A 20,438-nucleotide genomic window follows, 5' to 3' on the forward strand; every position below is an offset into this window, starting at 1 on the left:
CTTGTGAGAGCCTTCAAACGGAACTCACAAGCGGAACCCTGAACGCAAGTGTGAAAGTAGCCTTAGACTGTTTTCTCGTGACACATTGTAAATTATTACAGTGGTAAATTTGAATCGATAAATTTCACCTTTATTTATAAAATAATCCAAAATTTACAAAAATTAGCAATTTTCAAAATTTCTATTTCTCAGGTTTTAAAACAGAAAGTGATACCTCATAAAATATGTATTACTTAACATTCCTCATATGTCTACTTTATGTTGGCATCATTTTGTAAATTTCATTAAAAAAAATTTAAAACGTTAGAAGGCTTCGAATTTTAGAAGCAATTCTTAAAATTTTTAAGAAAATTTCCAATACCGACTTTTTAAGGGCCAGTTCAGGTCTGAAGTCACTTTGTGGGGCTTACATAGTGGAAACCCCCCATAAATGATCCCATTGTAGAAACTAAACCCCTCAAGTTACTAAAAACTGATTTTACAAACTTTGTTAACCCTTTAGATGTTCCACAAGAATTAAAGGAAAATGGAGATGACATTTCTAATTTTTTTGGGCAGATTTTTCATTTTAATCTATTTATTTCTTTAACACATTGAGGGTTAACAGCCAAACAAAACTCAATATTTATTACCCTGATTCTGCGGTTTACACAAACACCCCACATGTGGTCGTAAACTAATGTAAAAGCACACGGCACGGCGCAGAAGAAAAGGAGCACCGTATGGTTTTTGGAAGGCAGATTTTGCTGAACTGGTTTTTAGATGCCATGTCCCATTTTAAGCCCCCCTGATGCACCCCTACAGTAGATTGGTACTATTTTGGGGTACATATGATTTTTTATTGCTCTATATTACATTTTTTGTGAGGCAAGGTAACACTTTTTTATTTTTTACAACATTCATCTGGGTAGATCATGTGCTATTTTTGTAGAGCAGGTTGTTACGGATGCAATTATATCAAATATGTCTACTTTCTTTGTTTCAGTTTTATGTAATAAAGCATTTTTGAAAAACTAATTATGTTTATGTGTCTCCATTTCTGAATGCCATATTTTTTTTATTTTTTGGGTACATATGTGCTGCACAGCAGAACACAACACTGTACAGCCTCAGTGCAGGGCTGATCGTGGTCTGTTAAAGATCTGACAGCTCCTGCACTCTCCCGACCCCGGCAGTCACATGACCGCCGGGCCGGGACAGGAAGAATTTGTTAAGTGCTGTGTATACAGTGATCTAGAAGGCAGGGACACCTGGGAACTGTCCCTGCCTTCTCTCTGGGGTGGCCTACTGTCACTGACAGTGGGCCCCCCGCTCAGCAGTTGCACGATTAGCACGCAGCAGCCATCTCTGAATGGATGTTCCAGAATGTCCATTCAGAGATAAACATCCACCCATAGGACGTTTATATCCTATGGGCGGATGTGAAGTGGTTAAACGTATGGTGCATTTAAAGTGGTTTTCTGGGTGTTTAATATTGATGACCTATCCTCATGATAGGTCATCAATACCTGAATGGCGGAGGTCCGACACCGGACACCCCTGCTGATCTGCTGCTTGAATTGATCACTACACCTCCTTGCCAGTTACCAAGCACAGCACCTTCCACTGGATATTGGAATGGGACTGAGCTGTTCCTAGAGCATGTGACTGATGAATGTGACATCACTGGCCTAGAAAGAGGTTGTGGCCTTCACGGAGTGCTGCAGAATCCTCAAACAGCTGATTGGTGGGGGTGCTGGGAGTCAGACCCCCACTGATCAGATACTGATGACCTATCCTGAGGACAGGTCATCAAAATTAATACCTGGACAACCCATTTAATGCGTTGCTGGGGAGCTAAAGTATTAAAAATGCTCCAGTATTCGGATATTTGTACCCCTTGTTTATTTGTGTATTACTTTTTAGCGGTCTTAAGGAATTGGGGAAAATACACACACACACACACAATTTTAAATCTCAATATAATCATCAGATACTTCAAAATTCATTAATTATAACTGTGCTCATCATTGTCACCTAGAAGCACAAACCACCCTGAAGGAATCTCCTCTATTCTTCACTCAATTCTACAGAATGCTGACAATGCAGTACTTCACAGTGGCATCTGAAAATCTGGATACACTCCAGATAAGATATTCCGTTTTCGCCAGACTTAGACTATGGCCAGGAAAAGAAATGCCCTTGAATGTTGCGCAGTGTAGAAAGCAATGCTCTTGTCTTACGTGGTTTGTCAATGGAGTACAGAATAAGGTCCTCCCACAGCTCTGCATCATCCTGCTCCTTCGCAAACTCAATGGCTTTATCTACATCTCTAAGTTCCTCCATGATCATCTGCAGTGCCCTTCGACTGTTACCCATGCGACCTGTGAAACACATAGAACACATCTTGTAGGTTTGTAACACATTTAAACTTTAGCTGCAGTAGGAAAACAATCTAGAAACAGCAATATGCCGAAAAAGAATTTAAATCCACCAATAATACTATCCATTGCACAGAAGGCATTCAATACTTTCTTTTTTTGCTTTCTTTTTTTCTGCTGTCATTTCCATCCCCCAACACTTTCCCCAGCGCTTTCCTAGAATCATCTTTATTTCACATATAAACCCTTTAGAGATCTCCCAGTCATAATAGACTTCTAGGGCCTTTTCCTTCATAAGAGCTCATCCCCTTAGGAGATAAGTATCTGAGCCGTGGTGATCTGACTGTTCGGACTCCCACTGGTCAGATACCTATCCTGTGGATAGGGGATAACTTCTTATGGTGGGACAACCTATTTAATTTTACAGTTTTTTAATGTATCTGAACTTGAAAATTACATTTTTTCACACAATATAAACCAATCTGCCTAAAAAGGCAATAAAGCGACTGGAGTTTAACGTGAAATATATATGTTGGTAGAGACACCACCTAGAGACCACCTGCTGTTAGCAGCTCATTTCCACTGCATCTACTACGGTATATGTACAGGTTGGGTTAACCTTTTCATAAATTTAAATATTAGGAAGTGGAGGGGAGTGGAAATTTAGAAAACAAATGTAGACAACAGGAGGACCAGGGTCTCAAACCCCATAGAGCAAGATGTGAGCATTCTGTAATTGTGAAGGCTAGGGGATACTGAAATGTGTTCATTAAACATCTTTGGGAGAAACATATCTATGTGTATTAAAATTTCGCTTCATTACATTACAATCTATACCTCAAAAGCTATCAAAGTCACAAAGTTACTTATATTTTCATCCTAGGTAAATCTTCGGTCAAAAGAATTCATCCATATACATCAAACACAGACTGGAATGTAGAATTCTGAAATAGAATGGAGACCGCACAATGGTGTAGTAACTTCTTAAAGAGTGCAACCTAAACTCAGGTTATACTCACAGAACTCAGATGGTAATAAGCATAAAGAGCCGGCTCTGCGCTGTCATGGACCCAGGAGCTGCACACCTCAGATGCGGTTCACCAGACCAGACGGACGGACAAGATCTTTAGCCGTTTACACATGAAAGCGCAGAGCCGGCTCTTTATGCTTATTACCATCTGAGTTCTGTGAGTATAACCTGAGTTTAGGTTGCACTCTTTAAGAAGTTACTACACCATTGTGCGGTCTCCATTCTATTTCAGAATTCTACATTCCAGTCTGTGTTTGATGTATATGGATGAATCCTTTTGACCGAAGATTTACCTAGGATGAAAATATAAGTAACTTTGTGACTTTGATAATTTTTAGTATACTCTCCTGCAGCACAATCCATTTTTCCTTCTATTTTATTGTGTGGACTCTTTGCTCACTTGTGTCCAGGATTTTGCAGCGCCAGAGGGTTAAATATTTGAACAGAAATTGCACCTTTTTTCTCTATACCTCAAAAGCGACTAGAGTCTAGTCACAACACATTATGACCCTACACTTGGTGTATACACCAGGAAAAGCTCCCGATGTAGAGTATACCCCAAGCATAGCCATAGGGTTCCAACTACTCAACAAAGCCTCAATGGGGCTGGTATATGATGGTATACCCTAATGGGAGCTTATGGGTGACATATCCCACTATATGCCTTTACCAGTGTTTCCCAAACAGGGTTCCTGAGCACTGAACATACTGTAGCAACTATAAGACCTGTCACTTTGACATTTAGGGAAGGCACAATAATTTCAGCCTGCTCAAAGATACTTTAAAAACACTAAATATATCTGGGCCAAATTAAAGAACTGGATAAGAAATCTAGAATGCTTCCCCCCCGAGGACCAACCTTATTTGAGGCAGGAAGCATTAAAAGGGTTTTCAAGGATTTGGCTCTGTATGTGTGGTACCTAATGAAAGAATTATACTAACCTGCTCCACAACACTCCAGTATGGTGGCTCACTTCTGGCCAAGATCACATGTGTTGCTGCAGGAAATTACTGTCCCAACGTAACTGCTGAGGCCAGTCATTGGCTGCTGCGGTGCACAACTTTTAAAATGAGTCCCCCAAAGGGCCCAAAACAACTTTAAGGGTTCCCCTGGAGTGGAAACATCTTTCAAAGAATCTCCTGTTGCAAAAAGGTTGGGAATTACTGGCCTATATAGTGGCAAATGTTGCAGACATCCGTCAGAGGAATATGTGAGGTGCATCTCATGATTTATATTTCAAACAGAAGCTGAAAAACTCAATGTGAACAGGCCCTTAAACACAATACAGTAATTTACTTACTTAACAGAAATACTGTCTCTCCCACAAAGTTTCTCTGCTGACAGATCTCAAGGGCCTGTTATTAAGAAGGAGAAAAAAAAAGATAGATTGTATGTCTAACCTTAACTAAAGTTACATAATAAGAATTTATCTGTACATTACAGAAAGATTATGGTACATAGAAAAATTAATGTCTCAGGCTGCATCATCTTCACATCCTAAAATCAGCAGAAATAAAAGGTGCAGGATACTTTTACTTAATTATGTATTAGCATGTAGACTCTTCACATTGTCCCTGTACAAAGTTCTGTTCTCAGCATGTATAGGGACAATCTGTAGAACCCATTATTCACACCACGACACCACATAATGCTGCCATACACTTCAGGTAATACCACCGCACAGAGTCCACATACAGTGGCGGAAATAATTATTTGACCCCTCACTGATTTTGTAAGTTTGTCCAATGACAAAGAAATGAAAAGTCTCAGAACAGTATCATTTCAATGGTAGGTTTATTGTAACAGTGGCAGATAGCACATCAAAAGGAAAATCGAAAAAATAACTTTAAATAAAAGATAGCAACTGATTTGCATTTCATTGAGTGAAATAAGTATTTGAACCCCTACCAACCATTAAGAGTTCTGGCTCCCACAGAGTGGTTAGACACTTCTACTCAATTAGTCACCCTCATTAAGGACACCTGTCTTAACTAGTCACCTGTATAAAAGACACCTGTCCACAGAATCAATCAATCAAGCAGACTCCAAACTCTCCAACATGGGAAAGACCAAAGAGCTGTCCAAGGATGTCAGAGACAAAATTGTAGACCTGCACAAGGCTGGAATGGGCTACAAAACCATTAGCAAGAAGCTGGGAGAGAAGGTGACAACTGTTGGTGCGATTGTTCGAAAATGGAAGGAGCACAAAATGACCATCAATCGACCTCGCTCTGGGGCTCCACGCAAGATCTCACCTCGTGGGGTGTCAATGGTTCTGAGAAAGGTGAAAAAGCATCCTAGAACTACACGGGAGGAGTTAGTTAATGACCTCAAATTAGCAGGGACCACAGTCACCAAGAAAACCATTGGAAACACATTACACCGCAATGGATTAAAATCCTGCAGGGCTCGCAAGGTCCCCCTGCTCAGGAAGGCACATGTGCAGGCCCGTCTGAAGTTTGCCAATGAACACCTGAATGATTCAGAGAGTGACTGGGAGAAGGTGCTGTGGTCTGATGAGACCAAAATAGAGCTCTTTGGCATTAACTCAACTCGCTGTGTTTGGAGGAAGAAAAATGCTGCCTATGACCCCCAAAACACCGTCCCCACCGTCAAGCATGGGGGTGGAAACATTTTGCTTTGGGGGTGTTTTTCTGCTAAGGGCACAGGACAACTTATTCGCATAAACGGGAAAATGGACGGAGCCATGTATCGTGAAATCCTGAGCGACAACCTCCTTCCCTCTGCCAGGAAACTGAAAATGGGTCGTGGATGGGTGTTCCAGCACGACAATGACCCAAAACATACAGCAAAGGCAACAAAGGAGTGGCTCAAGAAGAAGCACATTAAGGTCATGGAGTGGCCTAGTCAGTCTCCGGACCTTAATCCAATCGAAAACCTATGGAGGGAGCTCAAGCTCAGAGTTGCACAGAGACAGCCTCGAAACCTTAGGGATTTAGAGATGATCTGCAAAGAGGAGTGGACCAACATTCCTCCTAAAATGTGCGCAAACTTGGTCATCAATTACAAGAAACGTTTGACCTCTGTGCTTGCAAACAAGGGTTTTTCCACCAAGTATTAAGTCTTTTTTTGTTAGAGGGTTCAAATACTTATTTCACTCAATGAAATGCAAATCAGTTGCTATCTTTTATTTAAAGTTATTTTTTCGATTTTCCTTTTGATGTGCTATCTGCCACTGTTACAATAAACCTACCATTGAAATGATACTGTTCTGAGACTTTTCATTTCTTTGTCATTGGACAAACTTACAAAATCAGTGAGGGGTCAAATAATTATTTCCGCCACTGTAAGGCTACTTTCACACTCGCGTTTTGGGCGGATCCGTCATCATTACAATAATACAACCGCATGCATCCGTTATGAACGGATCCGCTTGTATTATCTGTAACATAGCCAAGACGGATCCGTCATGAACTCCATTGAAAGTCAATGGGAGACGGATCGGTTTTCTATTGTGCCAGATTGTGTCAGAGAAAACTGATCCGTCCCCATTGACTTACATTGTGTGCCAGGACGGATCCGTTTGGCTCAGTTTCGTCAAGCGGACAGCAAAACGCTGCAGGCAAAACGAAGAGGCAATGATGCAGGAACAGTGTTCAGAGTTTTCAGGCCATTTATAGTGAGTATCTGAAGTTCAATTGTCACAGCTTTCAAGCGTTTGGCAGGTGTCACACATGCGGTATTCCCTACCAGCCATATCAGTCCAACATTGATGTTTTATATTAATGATATGGGAACAGTCCCTTTAACATTGTAATGTATTAAGCAATTGTTATAGATTTCCTGATATAAACAGTACAGTATACAGTTTTTTTCATAAATCAGTAGTACATCTGAATACATGAAAACTGTAATATATTTGTATTGGGGTAAAAGTGGAATCTGCCTTGTATTCCAATAGTCTTTAGCTCCCTTTCCCCTACATGCAGGCTCTCTATCTGTCTTAAGAAACCTCCTCAGTAACAAAACATCCATCTAGTATAAAAAAAAACAAGATTTTTGTGAAACTCACCTGTAAAATCTCTTTCTCGCGGGGTTCATTGGGGGACACAGGACCGTGGGTATAGCTTGCTGCTGCCACTAGGAGGCGACACTAGGCTGAAAAGTGATAACTCCTCCCCTGCAGGCTATACCCCCTCCAGCCTGGAGAGAGCATATCAGTTTGTGCCCAAGCCATAGGAGTAGGAGAAAATAACCATACGGTAAACAACCAACAACTGACCAACGCCAGTCGGATCAAACCAGAACTGGGGCCATACTGGCTCCACAACCGCCAACAATCACAGCAAACAGAAATTACTGGGTGGGAGCTGTGTCCCCCAATGAACCCCGCGAGAAAGAGATTTTACAGGTGAGTTTCACAAAAATCTCGTTTTCTCGCTGGTATCATTGGGGGCCACAGGACCGTGGGACGTCCTAAAGCAGTCCACGGGGAGGAAAAAAAATCACATGCCCATGGAGAAAAAACGCGCTCGAGGATGCGTAACTCACTGCCGCCTGCAAGAATTTGCTGCCTGGAACAGTATCCGCCGGTGCCTAGGAAGGCACCCGGTAAGACTTGATGAACGTGTGCCCGGAAGACCAAGATACAGCCTTCCACACTGGAAGCTACTGCATCAAGGAGATGGACCCGAGAAGCGCCGACCGCTGGTCGGGTGGGCCAAGACTCAGCTGGGTGTTGCCTACCCGAGGGCGGAATGCCCGAGCAACTGTTGAACGTATCTATCTGGAAAACATCCTTTGGAGGCCGTCAGCCTTGACAAGGACCCCAGGATAAGAATTGGTAGAAGTCCGTAGGGCTGTAAGCGCTAGACAAGGACAAGCAAGCTCATAGGCCAAATCACATGGCTGATGGAGAGCTCGGTCCGTGTACTACGAGGGAGAAAGAAGAGAAACCCATGTCTGTGAGGTGTGGAAAGGCGACCACCTTCTGCGAAAAAAGAGGATCCTGGACGGAACACTGCCCTATGTTCATACTTAAAGAAAGAAATACGTACAAGAAAGGCGTATCAACTCAGAGAAAAATAAAATAAAATAAATAATAACGCCACCAAACAGCTGGCTCCTGGCCGCAGCTGTGGAAGTAGAACTAAAAGGCCAAGTCCGTAGGATTCACCTCTGGTCCAGAGAACGCCCCCTAGGGAGCGGAATATTGGTAGACCAACGCCCTTAAAGCCATAGAGGCTGGTGGTGAGATTTCTAGTGAGAGAAGCTGCCTGAGAATCACTAAGAAACAAACGCCTGAGCCAGGCGTGCCCCACTGCAGGCCAAAGTATCAATACCACACGGGAAAGATAAAGTAAAGCCAATGTGAGCACCGCTAGTGATGGAAAGCCCCGTCAGTGACCATATTTCAACAAAGCGGCAACGCTGCCTGGAAGGGCAGATGAGTGGAACAAAGATGAGAGAAATACTCTTGCCGGGTGAAGTTCGACTACGCTCCACCCGTCTTGGGAAGGCTCTCAGTCCACCCCCGGAATGAGCAGTGAAAGAACAAACACCATTGGCTTGAGGTGACGTAGATATCACTGACATTTGAAGAGAGGTAGCACCAATGGCGTTACGGTATGACTACTAGAATCCAGGTCCCGCTTAGAACGGCAATCTAGTGTTGACGGGTGCCGTAGGGACTGATCTACCCAGTAGAACGCACTCAAAAGGTAGGTGCTGATCAGCCATGGTAACTACACCATCGCCACACCCGAGCCGACGACAGAAGGACAACACTGTATAATAATAATGAAGAAAGACCGGCACTCACTGTAGTCTTCAACAAAAGATGATGTCTTTATTGGTCACATACAATACTCTGACGCGTTTCGGCTCACATCAAGAGCCTTTCTCAAACATATGGATATGGATTAGATGTGGCAGGAGGACAACAGTTGTCAGAGCCACGGACCCTTATTGGTAGTAAACCAGAAAGAGGCCAGAACTAAAGCCCATTCCCATGTGAGACTGGAGCTCTACAGCGTCTAGTGGTGATGCGATACTCCGCCTGAAGGGGAGGCCCTACAAGGGAAGCCCAAGAGTAATGCTCACGCCATACTCCAGCCGAGGAGTAGGCCACACCGTAGAGGTCACTGATTCTCGTGTTAGAGGAATCCGTTGCCTGACGAAAGAACTGTGCAGAAGGAACCTTAGCATGTAATGGTGACTCAAACACCCCTCGTGCGGTAGGGGTTACCGCATGCTCCGCCAGCGTGGACATGAGGGGAAGGCCTGAGGACATCCAGTAGAAGTTCTGGTATAAAGCTGGCCCAGTTAGTAGAGCTAACCTTAAACCCTCCACCTGACAAGGGCGCTGAACAGGAGCAACTGCCGAATTAGTACCAGGGTAGAACCCCTACCTGAGGGGGGCTGTCTCGCTACAGCGATTAGGAGCATCTAGCCCTAGCGTGAAGACTACCCTGCGAAGGAGAAGCCGTTGTAGTAGCCACTGCAGATTGCCAGCATAACGCCCTCACCTAGATAAGGATGAGTGGTGGACGAAGCATCCGGAATCGGTGGAAAATTCTGCTTGCTGGATCTTGACCACAGTACTCTGTGCAGTGTGACTGACCTGAACGGTGGAGGCTCATGGGGGTGGGGAGTCTCTAGGACACATAAGGCTGGGTGACACCCCTGAGAGCACAAAGGCCGACATTTTTGTGTCTCCAATAAGTGCATGAAGAAAAGAGGGATACAATATGGGAGTATCCATAGTATCCAGTGGCAGTATCCATATGCCACTAGATGAGAATATCAGGCACCAGCGGTACCGACTGTTGCCACGGACCACCTGTGAAGGAAACCAAGGCCTCTAGAGTCGTGGCGTAGCTGAAATACAGCATGGAAAATAACTACAAAAAACTAAATAGAGTGTGTAGGGTATGCGTCCTTAACCACAATGGAACAAATATAAGTGAAATTGGGACGCTAAAACAAAATAATAAATCTTTATTAATTTATTTAGTAAGAATAAGGGGTAATTACTGTGTCACTGCATCCGCAGCGAAAACAATCAAGACTCATATGTGGGGCCGCACCTAGAACAGCCGTGCAGGCGGCAAAGCAGCCACCGCATGGCGAATAAACCCACCAACACTGAGGGGGCTGGGTAACCACAGGTGCAGGGTGTTGAACCTGGGTACCAGGTACTAACAAGGTAGATGCCTGGTGCAAAACACCAGGTATCTCACCTAACAGTGAATGTCAGCGCGCAGACATTCACTGCACTGAAATAGTACAGGTGCAAAATAGGGTACGGGCAAGCACGGTGGGCTCCACAGAATATGTATGGAGCTGTGAAAAGCCCTCCCCTATGCAGATGGTCTAAGCTCTACGCGTTTCCATGCATTGGGTATGCATTTCATCAGGAGCACAAGCACCATAAGTAGTACATGCCACCACCTCTCAGTTGTATATTTAACCGAGGTTGTGAGCGTATACTATAAATGATATAGCCCAGACCTCTGACATTGGTATCTGGCAGAGGCCATGAACATAGACATCACAGCTAGTGCAGCCCAGTCTAACCAGGTTGTATATTTAACCAAGGTTAAGGGCTTGCACCACCGGCGATGTAATCAGATTCTCTGACACAAGTATATCGCCAGAAACTGAAAGCACTAGGCAGCGACAGAGTGATGTATCTAGCACCACAGATCCTCTAGTGTGAGGTATGATGTTTCACTCTTGGTATATTGCCCTGCCTAGGCTGACAACCTCTAGATTGAGGCGCAGCGTGCTGGTGTGCAGACTAGCCGGCGTTGTAATGGGCGGATTGGGATCCTCCAGATGTACCCCACTGGACTTTGCAGTTGGAGCATTATCAACCAAACGGCCCGGAGGGCGGAATAGGAATCCCTCAGATGTACTCCACTGGAATTGCACAGTTGGAGCCATATTAACCAAACGGCCTCAGAGGGCGGATTGGGAAACCTTCAGATATACTCCACAGAATTTTTGCAAGTGGATCATTATCAACCAAACGTCCCGAAGGGTGATTGGGGACCTTTCATATGTACTCCACTGGCTTTGTCCGAGTGAAGCACGATCAACCAAGCTGCCCGTAAGGTCAGATGAACTCCACTGGATTTGCACAGTTGGAGCATTAGCAACGGCCCCGGAGGGTGGGTTAGGAACTGAAAAATTCTCCACTGTCCGGGATTGGGAACAGGCCCTGGGCATAGAGCTCGGTCTGTGAGGAGGGCAGGACCTGTATGGGCGCACTTTTTTTATTTAAAAAGAACAAAATAAAAAATAAATATATATATATTTTTTATTATTATTGAGGTGAGGACCTAACCTTAAATGGACAAGGAGGAAGAAAAGCTGTATCCTGCAATATTAAGGCACTAAAGTTTCACATGGGACCCACCGCCAGCTGAACACAGCGGTACCTGGCGGTGCAATGAATGAGGCCATGGAAACCCACCCCGTGGGCCGGGAGAAAAAACAGCGCGGCCGGGAAGAATCGGAAGGCCCGAATGAAGCAGGGGCCTAGATTTTTCTGTGCTCCGCCGTCGGGAAACTAAGGTACCCCGATCGGCACTAGCAGGCGTCCAAAATCATACCTGCTAGAGGCGCGGTGCCTGGCCGACCGGGGAGCCCACCCGGTCGGTCTGAGGAAAGGGGGCATTGATAGTGCAGCGGCGTCAGTTTCTAAATGTCCCCTGCCCGATATGTTAGATCGGAGGGGGGTGGGGAGGAAAAATAATGCCGCCGCCGGTTCGGGATTAACCCCTTCATTCCCCGATTTCTGAGGAGATATGCGGTGACTGGTGGAGGACTCGCAGCCTCCATAAGAAAGGGCCATGGTGAGAGGGGGACAGAGAGGGACAGTATACTCACCTGTCTTCATCTGTGTTCTTCACCCTTAGTCTTGTACCAGCAGGGACACCCCACGACCGCTGGCACCAGGCATCAGGGGTCCGGGCAGAGAAGGGCTGGAGAGGAGGTGTCCCTCTTTCTGGCGGGAAGCAGGGGAGCGAGGCTGCCCTGGTCCACTTTGTCTTCTTGGGGGAGGCAGGGCGGTGGAACAAGCAGCAAGCTATACCCACGGTCCTGTGTCCCCCAATGATACCAGCGAGAAAAAGAAATTAGCAATAACTAGACAGGAAGAAGGGAAAAGTTGGCGCAGTATCTCTCCCTCGCTGTGTGAGATTCATGCTGTGAGAGGGGAGAAAGGGAGATCAGGGTAAGAGCAGCGGGAAGACTTCTGATTGATCAGGGATCGTGGCATGCAGCACAGTTCTTGAATTCCTTAAAAAGCTGCAGGTGAATGTAAATTTACAAAAAACGACGTAGAGCGGAGGAAAAAAACCAAAACACACTGGCTATATATTACATTTCTGCACTGCCAGCCAGTTCATTGCGAAACACTGGCTTTACTCTGAACATGCTGAACAATGAAAATGGTTTAATATACTTATCTGAAATGACACTGATTGGGTATGACAACTATTTCAATGTCAATTTGCAAAAGGCTTTTAGGCTTTTTTCCAACTAGCCAATTTTATAATTTGTTCTATGCACTTAATCAGAGAAAAAGCTACTGGCACACAGCAGCCAAGGACCTTCATTAAGACTGCTATGCTTAAAGAGAACTTGTCACCAGGATTTTGTGTATAGAGCTGAGGACATGGGTTGCTAGATGGCCGCTAGCACATCCGCAATACCCAGTCCCCATAGCTCTGTGTGCTTTTATTGTGTATAAAAACCGATTTGATACATATGCAAATTAACCTGAGATGAGTCCTGTATGTGACATTTGTCAGGGACAGGACTCATCTCGGGTTAATTTGCATATGTATCAAATAGTTTTTTTTACACAATAAAAGCACACAGAGCTATGTGGACTGGGTATTGCGGATGTGCTAGCGGCCATCTAGCAACCCATGTCCTCAGCTCTATACCCAAAATCCCGGTGACAGGTTCCCTTTAAGGATTAAATACAAAAGTTGCTTTATGTCTTGAAATCGAAGATGCCTGGAAAGCATGATTGCTTCTTTCTCCCAAAAAAATTATAATAATCAGAACTATGTATGCAATAAAAAGATGTGACTCAGTATTAGCTGTGTTGCATAGTTTAAAAAATGACACACAAAAAAAGCTATGAAGTAGTGGATATTATGTACCATGGACGTTAGGCTATTGCCTCCTAAAGTACGAAAATAGATATAGTAGACTAGACACATAGGGGCAGATTTATCAAAACTGGTGTGATTCCACCTTTCGATTTTCAGAGATCCTTTGAAAAATGAAAGGATCGATCTGATTGGTTTCTATGAGCAACTAAGCCAGTTTTACTTTACACCAGTTTTGATAAATCTTGACTATATAGTTGTTGAATTAGATTTGCTAATCAAAAGTTGTATGGGGCTTGTATTGCCAATAATAAAAAAATATATAATGATCACAGAAGGGAATCATTCCTTAATAAAAAACCTAAATTGTTATCCGTTGCTCCATTTCTGTGGCCCGTGTCCTTTAAAAATCACAGCTACTCATATTAATCTCAGATGGTCAGTCTTACAGACACTATTACTTATACATTGCAGCCTCTTCCCGCACTTCTACAGGACAACTGCTGCACGCGCCAGGTATCAATGTGAACTTGTATCGCCAGTACATAAGTATTTGTCCCTGGTACTGGAGATTTTCATAGTGGATTTCAACTTTTGCAAACTAGAGTGAAATCTGAATCAAATCGGCAGCATTTATGCAACAGAATTTGCACACACAAAAAAACACCACCATTTGGTGCTTTTTTGTCTGCTGTGGATTTCCAGCAGAAATGCTACAGCGTTTCTGCCATGAGTACCCTTAGGCTAGTGCCACATCTATTGAGTCCATAGCGTAACTGTAAACACTGCAGATTTTCCATATGTAATTCTACTGAGGAATATCGGCAGCATTCAGCCTGCTCGACCTGCCACTCAATTCTGATAGGGGAACGGGACACCCGTTTTCAGTATCAGTGGGGGTCCCAGCAGTCAGACTCCCCTGTGGATAGGGGATAATAACTTAAACTTGGCACAAACCCTCAAATATATAAATTCAGAAAAACAGCTCTGCTTCACTGTATATCATGAATTTTACACCTAAATACATCAAGGTGGATACTAACTGCAATAAGGGCCTGGAACAGTTGACAATGAAAGAAGGGGGATTTTGGGGTTAAAGAGGTTTTTTCGGGTTCAGAATATTAATAGCTTATTTACTGGATAAGTCATCAATATTTGAGATTGGTGGGAGCGCAATTTTCGAGTCAAACCTATCCAAAAGAGGGGACATCAATATTCTTATCCCAGACAACCCCTTTAGCCCCTTCTGACCACAGACAAACCAAAATATTTAGGTTTTGAGGAGTCAGATTTAGAAATACCACAAATGAATTTTAAAGGAAAATCTACAAAACCTGTAAACTCTAGCAAAACAAGATTCTGAAGAGACTGAATTATGCCACCCACAGAACAGCTGTGCTTACCTTTTCCAACGGGCAATGAGTGCTGTCTCGAAGAAAAGGCAGAAGATTCGGTCGATCGTATTCTGCATACAAGCTGATTTGCTTTTCATGGTATTTTTGACCTTTGTGATGATCTCTCTTGAAAAGTTTGTGAAGATACTAGAACAAAATGAAAAAAGAAAACGTATCTAAATATATCATGCAGTGCAAATAAAACACTTTAGAATCTGACCTTTAAAAACGTTCAACTCTTGATACACCACTGAAAACATAAATGTAAAGTTATGCATCAGGGTAGTTATGATCTATGTGCACCATATGTCCTAAGGCAGGGATCAGAAACCTTCGGCACTCCAGCTGCTGTGAAACTACAACTCCCAGCATGCAAACATGCTTGGTTATTCTTCTAACTCCCATAAAAGTGAATGGAGCACTCTGGGAGTTGTAGTTTCAGAACATCTAGAGTGCCGGAGGTTGCCGATTCCTGTCCTAGGGGATGTAACACTGGGGGAGTCACTTATAGAGAAGGATTTGGGTGTCCTTGTAGATCATAGATGAAATAACAGCACACAATGTCAATCAGCTGCTTCTAAGGCTACCAGGATATTGTCATACATTAAACGAGGCATGGACTCGTGGGGCACGGATGTAATGTTACCACTTTACGAGGCGATGGTGCGGCCTCATCTGGAATATGAAGTTCAGTTTTGGGCACCAGTCCATAGAAAGGACGCACTGCAGCTGGAAAAAGTACAGAGTAGAGCGACTAAACTGATAAGGGGCATAGAGGATCTAAGTTATGAAGAAAGATTAAAAGAATTACCATATTTTTCGCCCCATAAGACGCATTCCCCCCCCCCCCAAAAGTGGGGGGAAAATGCCCCTGCGTCTTATGGGGCGAACAATAATGAACGCTTCTATTATGGAAGCGTGCATTAGTACCGGAGGACCAGGAAGCGGTGAAGGCTTTGTACTCGCCGCTTCCTGGTCCTCGGCTGTCGGCTGTGCAGGGCTGTGCACAGCGTGAGGGTGCTCTATGACCTCACACTGTGCGCGCCAATTCACAGCACAGCCGTCGGCACAAGGAAGAGCATCGTGCTGGAGGAGAGGGGCGGGGGCATCCGGAGCGGGAAAGGCAAGTGCTTTTTTATTTTATTACATATGAGGCTGATGGGGGCTAATATAAGGATACTGGTGGGTAATATAGCGCTGCTAGGGGCATGGTGACAGGCATTGGTGGCTAATATAACGCTGCTGGGGGCATGGTGACAGGCATTGGTGGCTAATATAACGCTGCTGGGAGCATGGTGACAGGCGATGGGGGCTAATATAACGCTGCTGGGGGCATGGTGACAGGCAATGGGGGCTAATATAATGCTGCTGGGGCTGGTGACAGGCAATGGGGGCTGATATGAGGCTGCTGGGGGCTAATGAGAGGCAATGGGGGCCTATATGAGGCTGATGGGGGCTAATGAGAGGTAATGGGGGCTGAAGAGAGGCTGCTAGGGGATGGTGAGAGGCATATGGGGGGCTGATATGAGGCATGGGGCTCTTATCTGAGGTCTGATTGGGGGTCATTCACATGGGGAGTCTAATCTGAGGTCTTATTAACATTGGGGGTCTTATTGGGACTGTAAGCTGAGGTCTGATTAACATTGGGTATCTGATTGGTGGTCTGACCAGAGGGCTAATGAAAAATATTTTTTTTCTTATTGTCCTCCTCTAAAACGTAGGTGCGTCTTATGGGCCGGTGTGTCTTATAGGGCGAAAAATACGGTACATTTATTAAGTCTTGAGAAAAGACGTCTAAGGGGGGACATGATTAACCTATACAAATATATAAACAGCCATACAAAAAATACGGTGAAAAACTGTTTCCTGTAAAATGCCCTCAAAAGACAAGGGGGAACTGCCTCCGACTGGAGAAGAAAAAGTTTAGTCTCCAGAAGCGTCAAGGATTCTTTACTATATAGTCTACCTCAGGATGTGGTCACAACAGGAACAGTGGGTAGTTTTAAAAAATGCTTATATGAATTCTTAAATCTCCCCCTATGTATTTGAATGAATGCATACAGCATGTATACTATACATACATCTCAATTCAAATTGATGAATACAGTTGATAAATTATATGTTTCCTGTGAACAGATTTAGCTGAATGTCCATACACTACAGAGATTAACAGCGCATAATTGGCAGAACACATACTGTACATTTTAAAGAGAATGCATCGCCTTGTCTGATATGGGGACATCAGTTTCATAGATTTGTATTACAGCAGCCACCTAAACATGTCAGATGATGAGAAATTGATTGAGAGTGTGTGTATGTGTTATGTGCAGAGATCATTGTGCAGGGAGGGGCAGCAGGTGAGATGTGATCATCACCTATTATCAGTTTTGTGACCCTGGGTAATCTCCCTCCAATTTTAGAACAGGGGTGTTTCCTTTTCACTGCATTCCTCATGACTGAGGGCCCTCGTCTGTGTGGTAACGGCTGGGTTTTTCAACAGGACAACGCTACAGTACACAATGCCCGCAGGACAAGGGACTTCTTCCAGGAGAATAACATCACTCTTTTGGCCATCCTGCGTGTTCCCCTGATCTAAATTCAATTGAGAACCTTTGGGGATGGATGGCAAGGGAAGTTTACAAAAATGGACAACAGTTCCAGACGGTAGATGGCCTTCGTGCGGCCGTCTTCACCACTTGGAGAAATGTTCCCACTCACCTCATGGAAACGCTTGCATCAAACATGCCGAGACAAATTTGAAGTGATAAACAATAACGGCGGAGGTACTCATTACTGAGTTCATGTTTGGAAGTTGGATTTCTGTTTTGGGGGGGTTTCGTTTTTTTTTTTTTGGAGGTGTGGTCCTAAACTTTTGATCAGCTGAAAAACAGCCTGTTTCAGTTTATTCGTTGTTTTCATTAAATTGAATGCTCAAAAAATGTTTTGTCTCACTCCCATTTCTTCTTGTTGCATGTTGAAGCTCTACTTGGAACCTTGTTAAGATCCAGCCATGCTAAATATGATTTTTTGCCATTTTTCAAGTGGTCTTAAACTTTTGATCAGGACTGTATGATTACCCAGAGGTGATCTCTACAAAACAGGAAGTAGCCTTTAGTAAGGATCAGTGGCCAGGATTTCTTTTGATAGTTTCTATTTTTAAAGTAATATGGAAAATGAAAGTAACTGTCCACTGAGACAGTCACTATAGATATGATGTCATGGCATAATAGCAATATTCAGCTTTGACCTCCTTCTGTACACAGTGTTTAAAGAGGACTGGTCAGCTTTCCTGACATTTCTGTTTTGGTCAACATTCCCCATGAAAAAACAGTTCTGGAGTATCTTTTTCTCCATAGCTCTGCATTGTGCTGTTCCTCTATTATTCCTCCTGGATATTTATGAATAAATTGAAAACCCTTGTTCATGGGGTGTCTCCATATACATTCTGGGACTGTCAACACTGCTGTAATATTCATATGATGGACCAAATTTTTCGTCAGACATTGAATTGCAAGTTGTGGTGTGCTGTCCTGCATTTAATGTTACTGTCCACCTAATAGGTCAATAACAGAGTGTGTAGGGACAATAAATCCCCAAATAGTAGCACCTGGTTGTCAATTTATTCATAAAATACTACAGAAGGAATAACAGAGGAAAATATGTTCTAGAATTGGTATTTCATGAAGAATGCAAATAAAGCACTGACAGGCGCCCTATAGGACCAATGATAGTGCTTGTAAGCAGCAGCCACTAGCTGCGGAGAGACATACACCCACTTGGCTATCATAGTATATCTTGTTGATATGTCATAAAATCTTAAAGGGAACCTGTCACTGTGAAAATACAATGTAAGGTAAAGGCAGCATGTTCTAGCATGTTCAATAATATAGTTTTGAGGAAAAATATTCAGTAAAACGTGCAATTTATTCATTTAAATTTCTGATCATTCTGGATTTTGAAGCAAAGGAGACATCCTATCAGTGATTGACAACCTTGCCTCTATGACTGTATACACAGATAGGTGTCAATCACTGATAGGACCTCCTCCTGGACTTCAAAGCCCAGAATGTGCCGGCATTTAAACCAATAGATTTTACTGAATCTTTTCCCACAAAACTATATATCAATCTTCTCAGCTCCTCCTGATCTATAACATTTTGCCTACAGCTCAGACACGATATTTAGCATGACAGGGTCCCTTTAAGATGGCATTTTTTTTTTATAATAGCCATCTTTCAGCACATTAAAGTGAATATATTGTAACAAAGAAATATTGAATGTGTACACAAGCAGCCGTCCTTTCCAATCACTATAAAAAAAAGTGGTATTTATCTCCTATTAAACTCATATACAGAACACTGAATATTCAGGGAAAAAATCCCTCGATTGAAGCAAGTGATGATTTTCCGTTACCGCTGAAATCATTATCTGTCTGTAGTCACTGGGTTTCCTGGCAACCATGGAAATAATTACTGTCATGGCTGCAATTGCAGGTTTTATGTACAGTTCTATAATTGCTCCTTTCACTCTCCTTTTACCCACTGGAATCCAGTAATTTCAAGCACACATTTTCTACAGTAATAAAAACATGAAGAAAGCAAAGCACACATCATTTTGGTCAATGCACGTCTGTCATCTGGATGATACTCTAAACGCTTTAGTAAATACGCAACTATAGGCAACAGTCCCCTGGACAGGGAGTGACATCTAGAGATGCGATACAAGAATGCACTGCTGGGACAACTGCAGGCCCTCTGTACAGATGTAACACAGTAGAATCTGGCGTTAAAAGGGTTTTCCAGACTGGTGGGGATCCGACACCCGGGACCCCTGCCGATCACTGTTTGACAAGACACCAGCACTCCTGTGAGCGTTGCGGCCTTGTCCGTGCTCACCAAGCACAATGCCGTACATTGTATAGCGGCTGTGCTTGGTATCACGCTCAGCCCCATCCACTTCTAAGGGGCTGAGCTGCGCCCAGGCCACGTTAACGATGAACGTGTTGTCACTGGCCTAGGGAAAGCTGGAGAAGGCCGCTGTGCTCACAGGAGCCCCGATGCCTTCTGTTTAGTGGCATTCCCAAGTGTCAGCCCCCCCCCCCTGATCAGATACTATTGACCTATCCAGAGTATAGGTTATCAGTATAGGCATCGGTATTGAAGTCTCGGAAAACCCCTTTAAAGCTGTGTTCACATGGGTGTTGTTTTTCCTTCCATTAAAGGGGTTAAATGGCATACTGATAGGACAGGCCATAAATGCCCGAGAGGTGCAGGTCCCTCTCTTGGGACCTGCTCTTATCTCAAGAGCAGTGCCCCGCTGTGAATGGACAGCACAGTGTGCATGCGCAGCTTCCTCTCCATTCACTGCTTTAGGGCTTCTGAAAATAGCAGAGCCTTCACCGGCTATTGTCGTATGTCTCACAGCAGTAAATGCAAAAAGCTGCGCATGCATGCTCTCCATTCACTGCACCCTTAACATTAAAGGTGAGAACAGACTTACCACATGTTGTAGTTCCGGTCTATTTTTTAACTCTTCGATAACTTTATCAATCTGGAGAAGATG

At 43.8% G+C, this 20,438-nt stretch overlaps 1 protein-coding gene across 1 annotated transcript in view; it reads right to left on the reverse strand.

The window, feature by feature from the left end:
• VPS41 (VPS41 subunit of HOPS complex) overlaps nt 1-20,438 on the reverse strand; it is a 321,046-nt gene that overhangs the window by 34,026 nt on the left and 266,582 nt on the right. Inside the window, exons 22-25 of the mRNA XM_040432167.1 lie at nt 20,376-20,426; nt 14,886-15,023; nt 4,692-4,746; nt 2,223-2,363 (exon numbers count right to left, since the gene is read on the reverse strand). Coding sequence (XP_040288101.1) covers nt 2,223-2,363; nt 4,692-4,746; nt 14,886-15,023; nt 20,376-20,426 — 385 coding nt within the window. The remainder of the gene's footprint in view (nt 1-2,222; nt 2,364-4,691; nt 4,747-14,885; nt 15,024-20,375; nt 20,427-20,438) is intronic.

Source organism: Bufo bufo, chromosome 5, assembly GCF_905171765.1.
Source record: "Bufo bufo chromosome 5, aBufBuf1.1, whole genome shotgun sequence".
NCBI classification, from domain to species: Eukaryota; Metazoa; Chordata; class Amphibia; order Anura; family Bufonidae; genus Bufo; species Bufo bufo.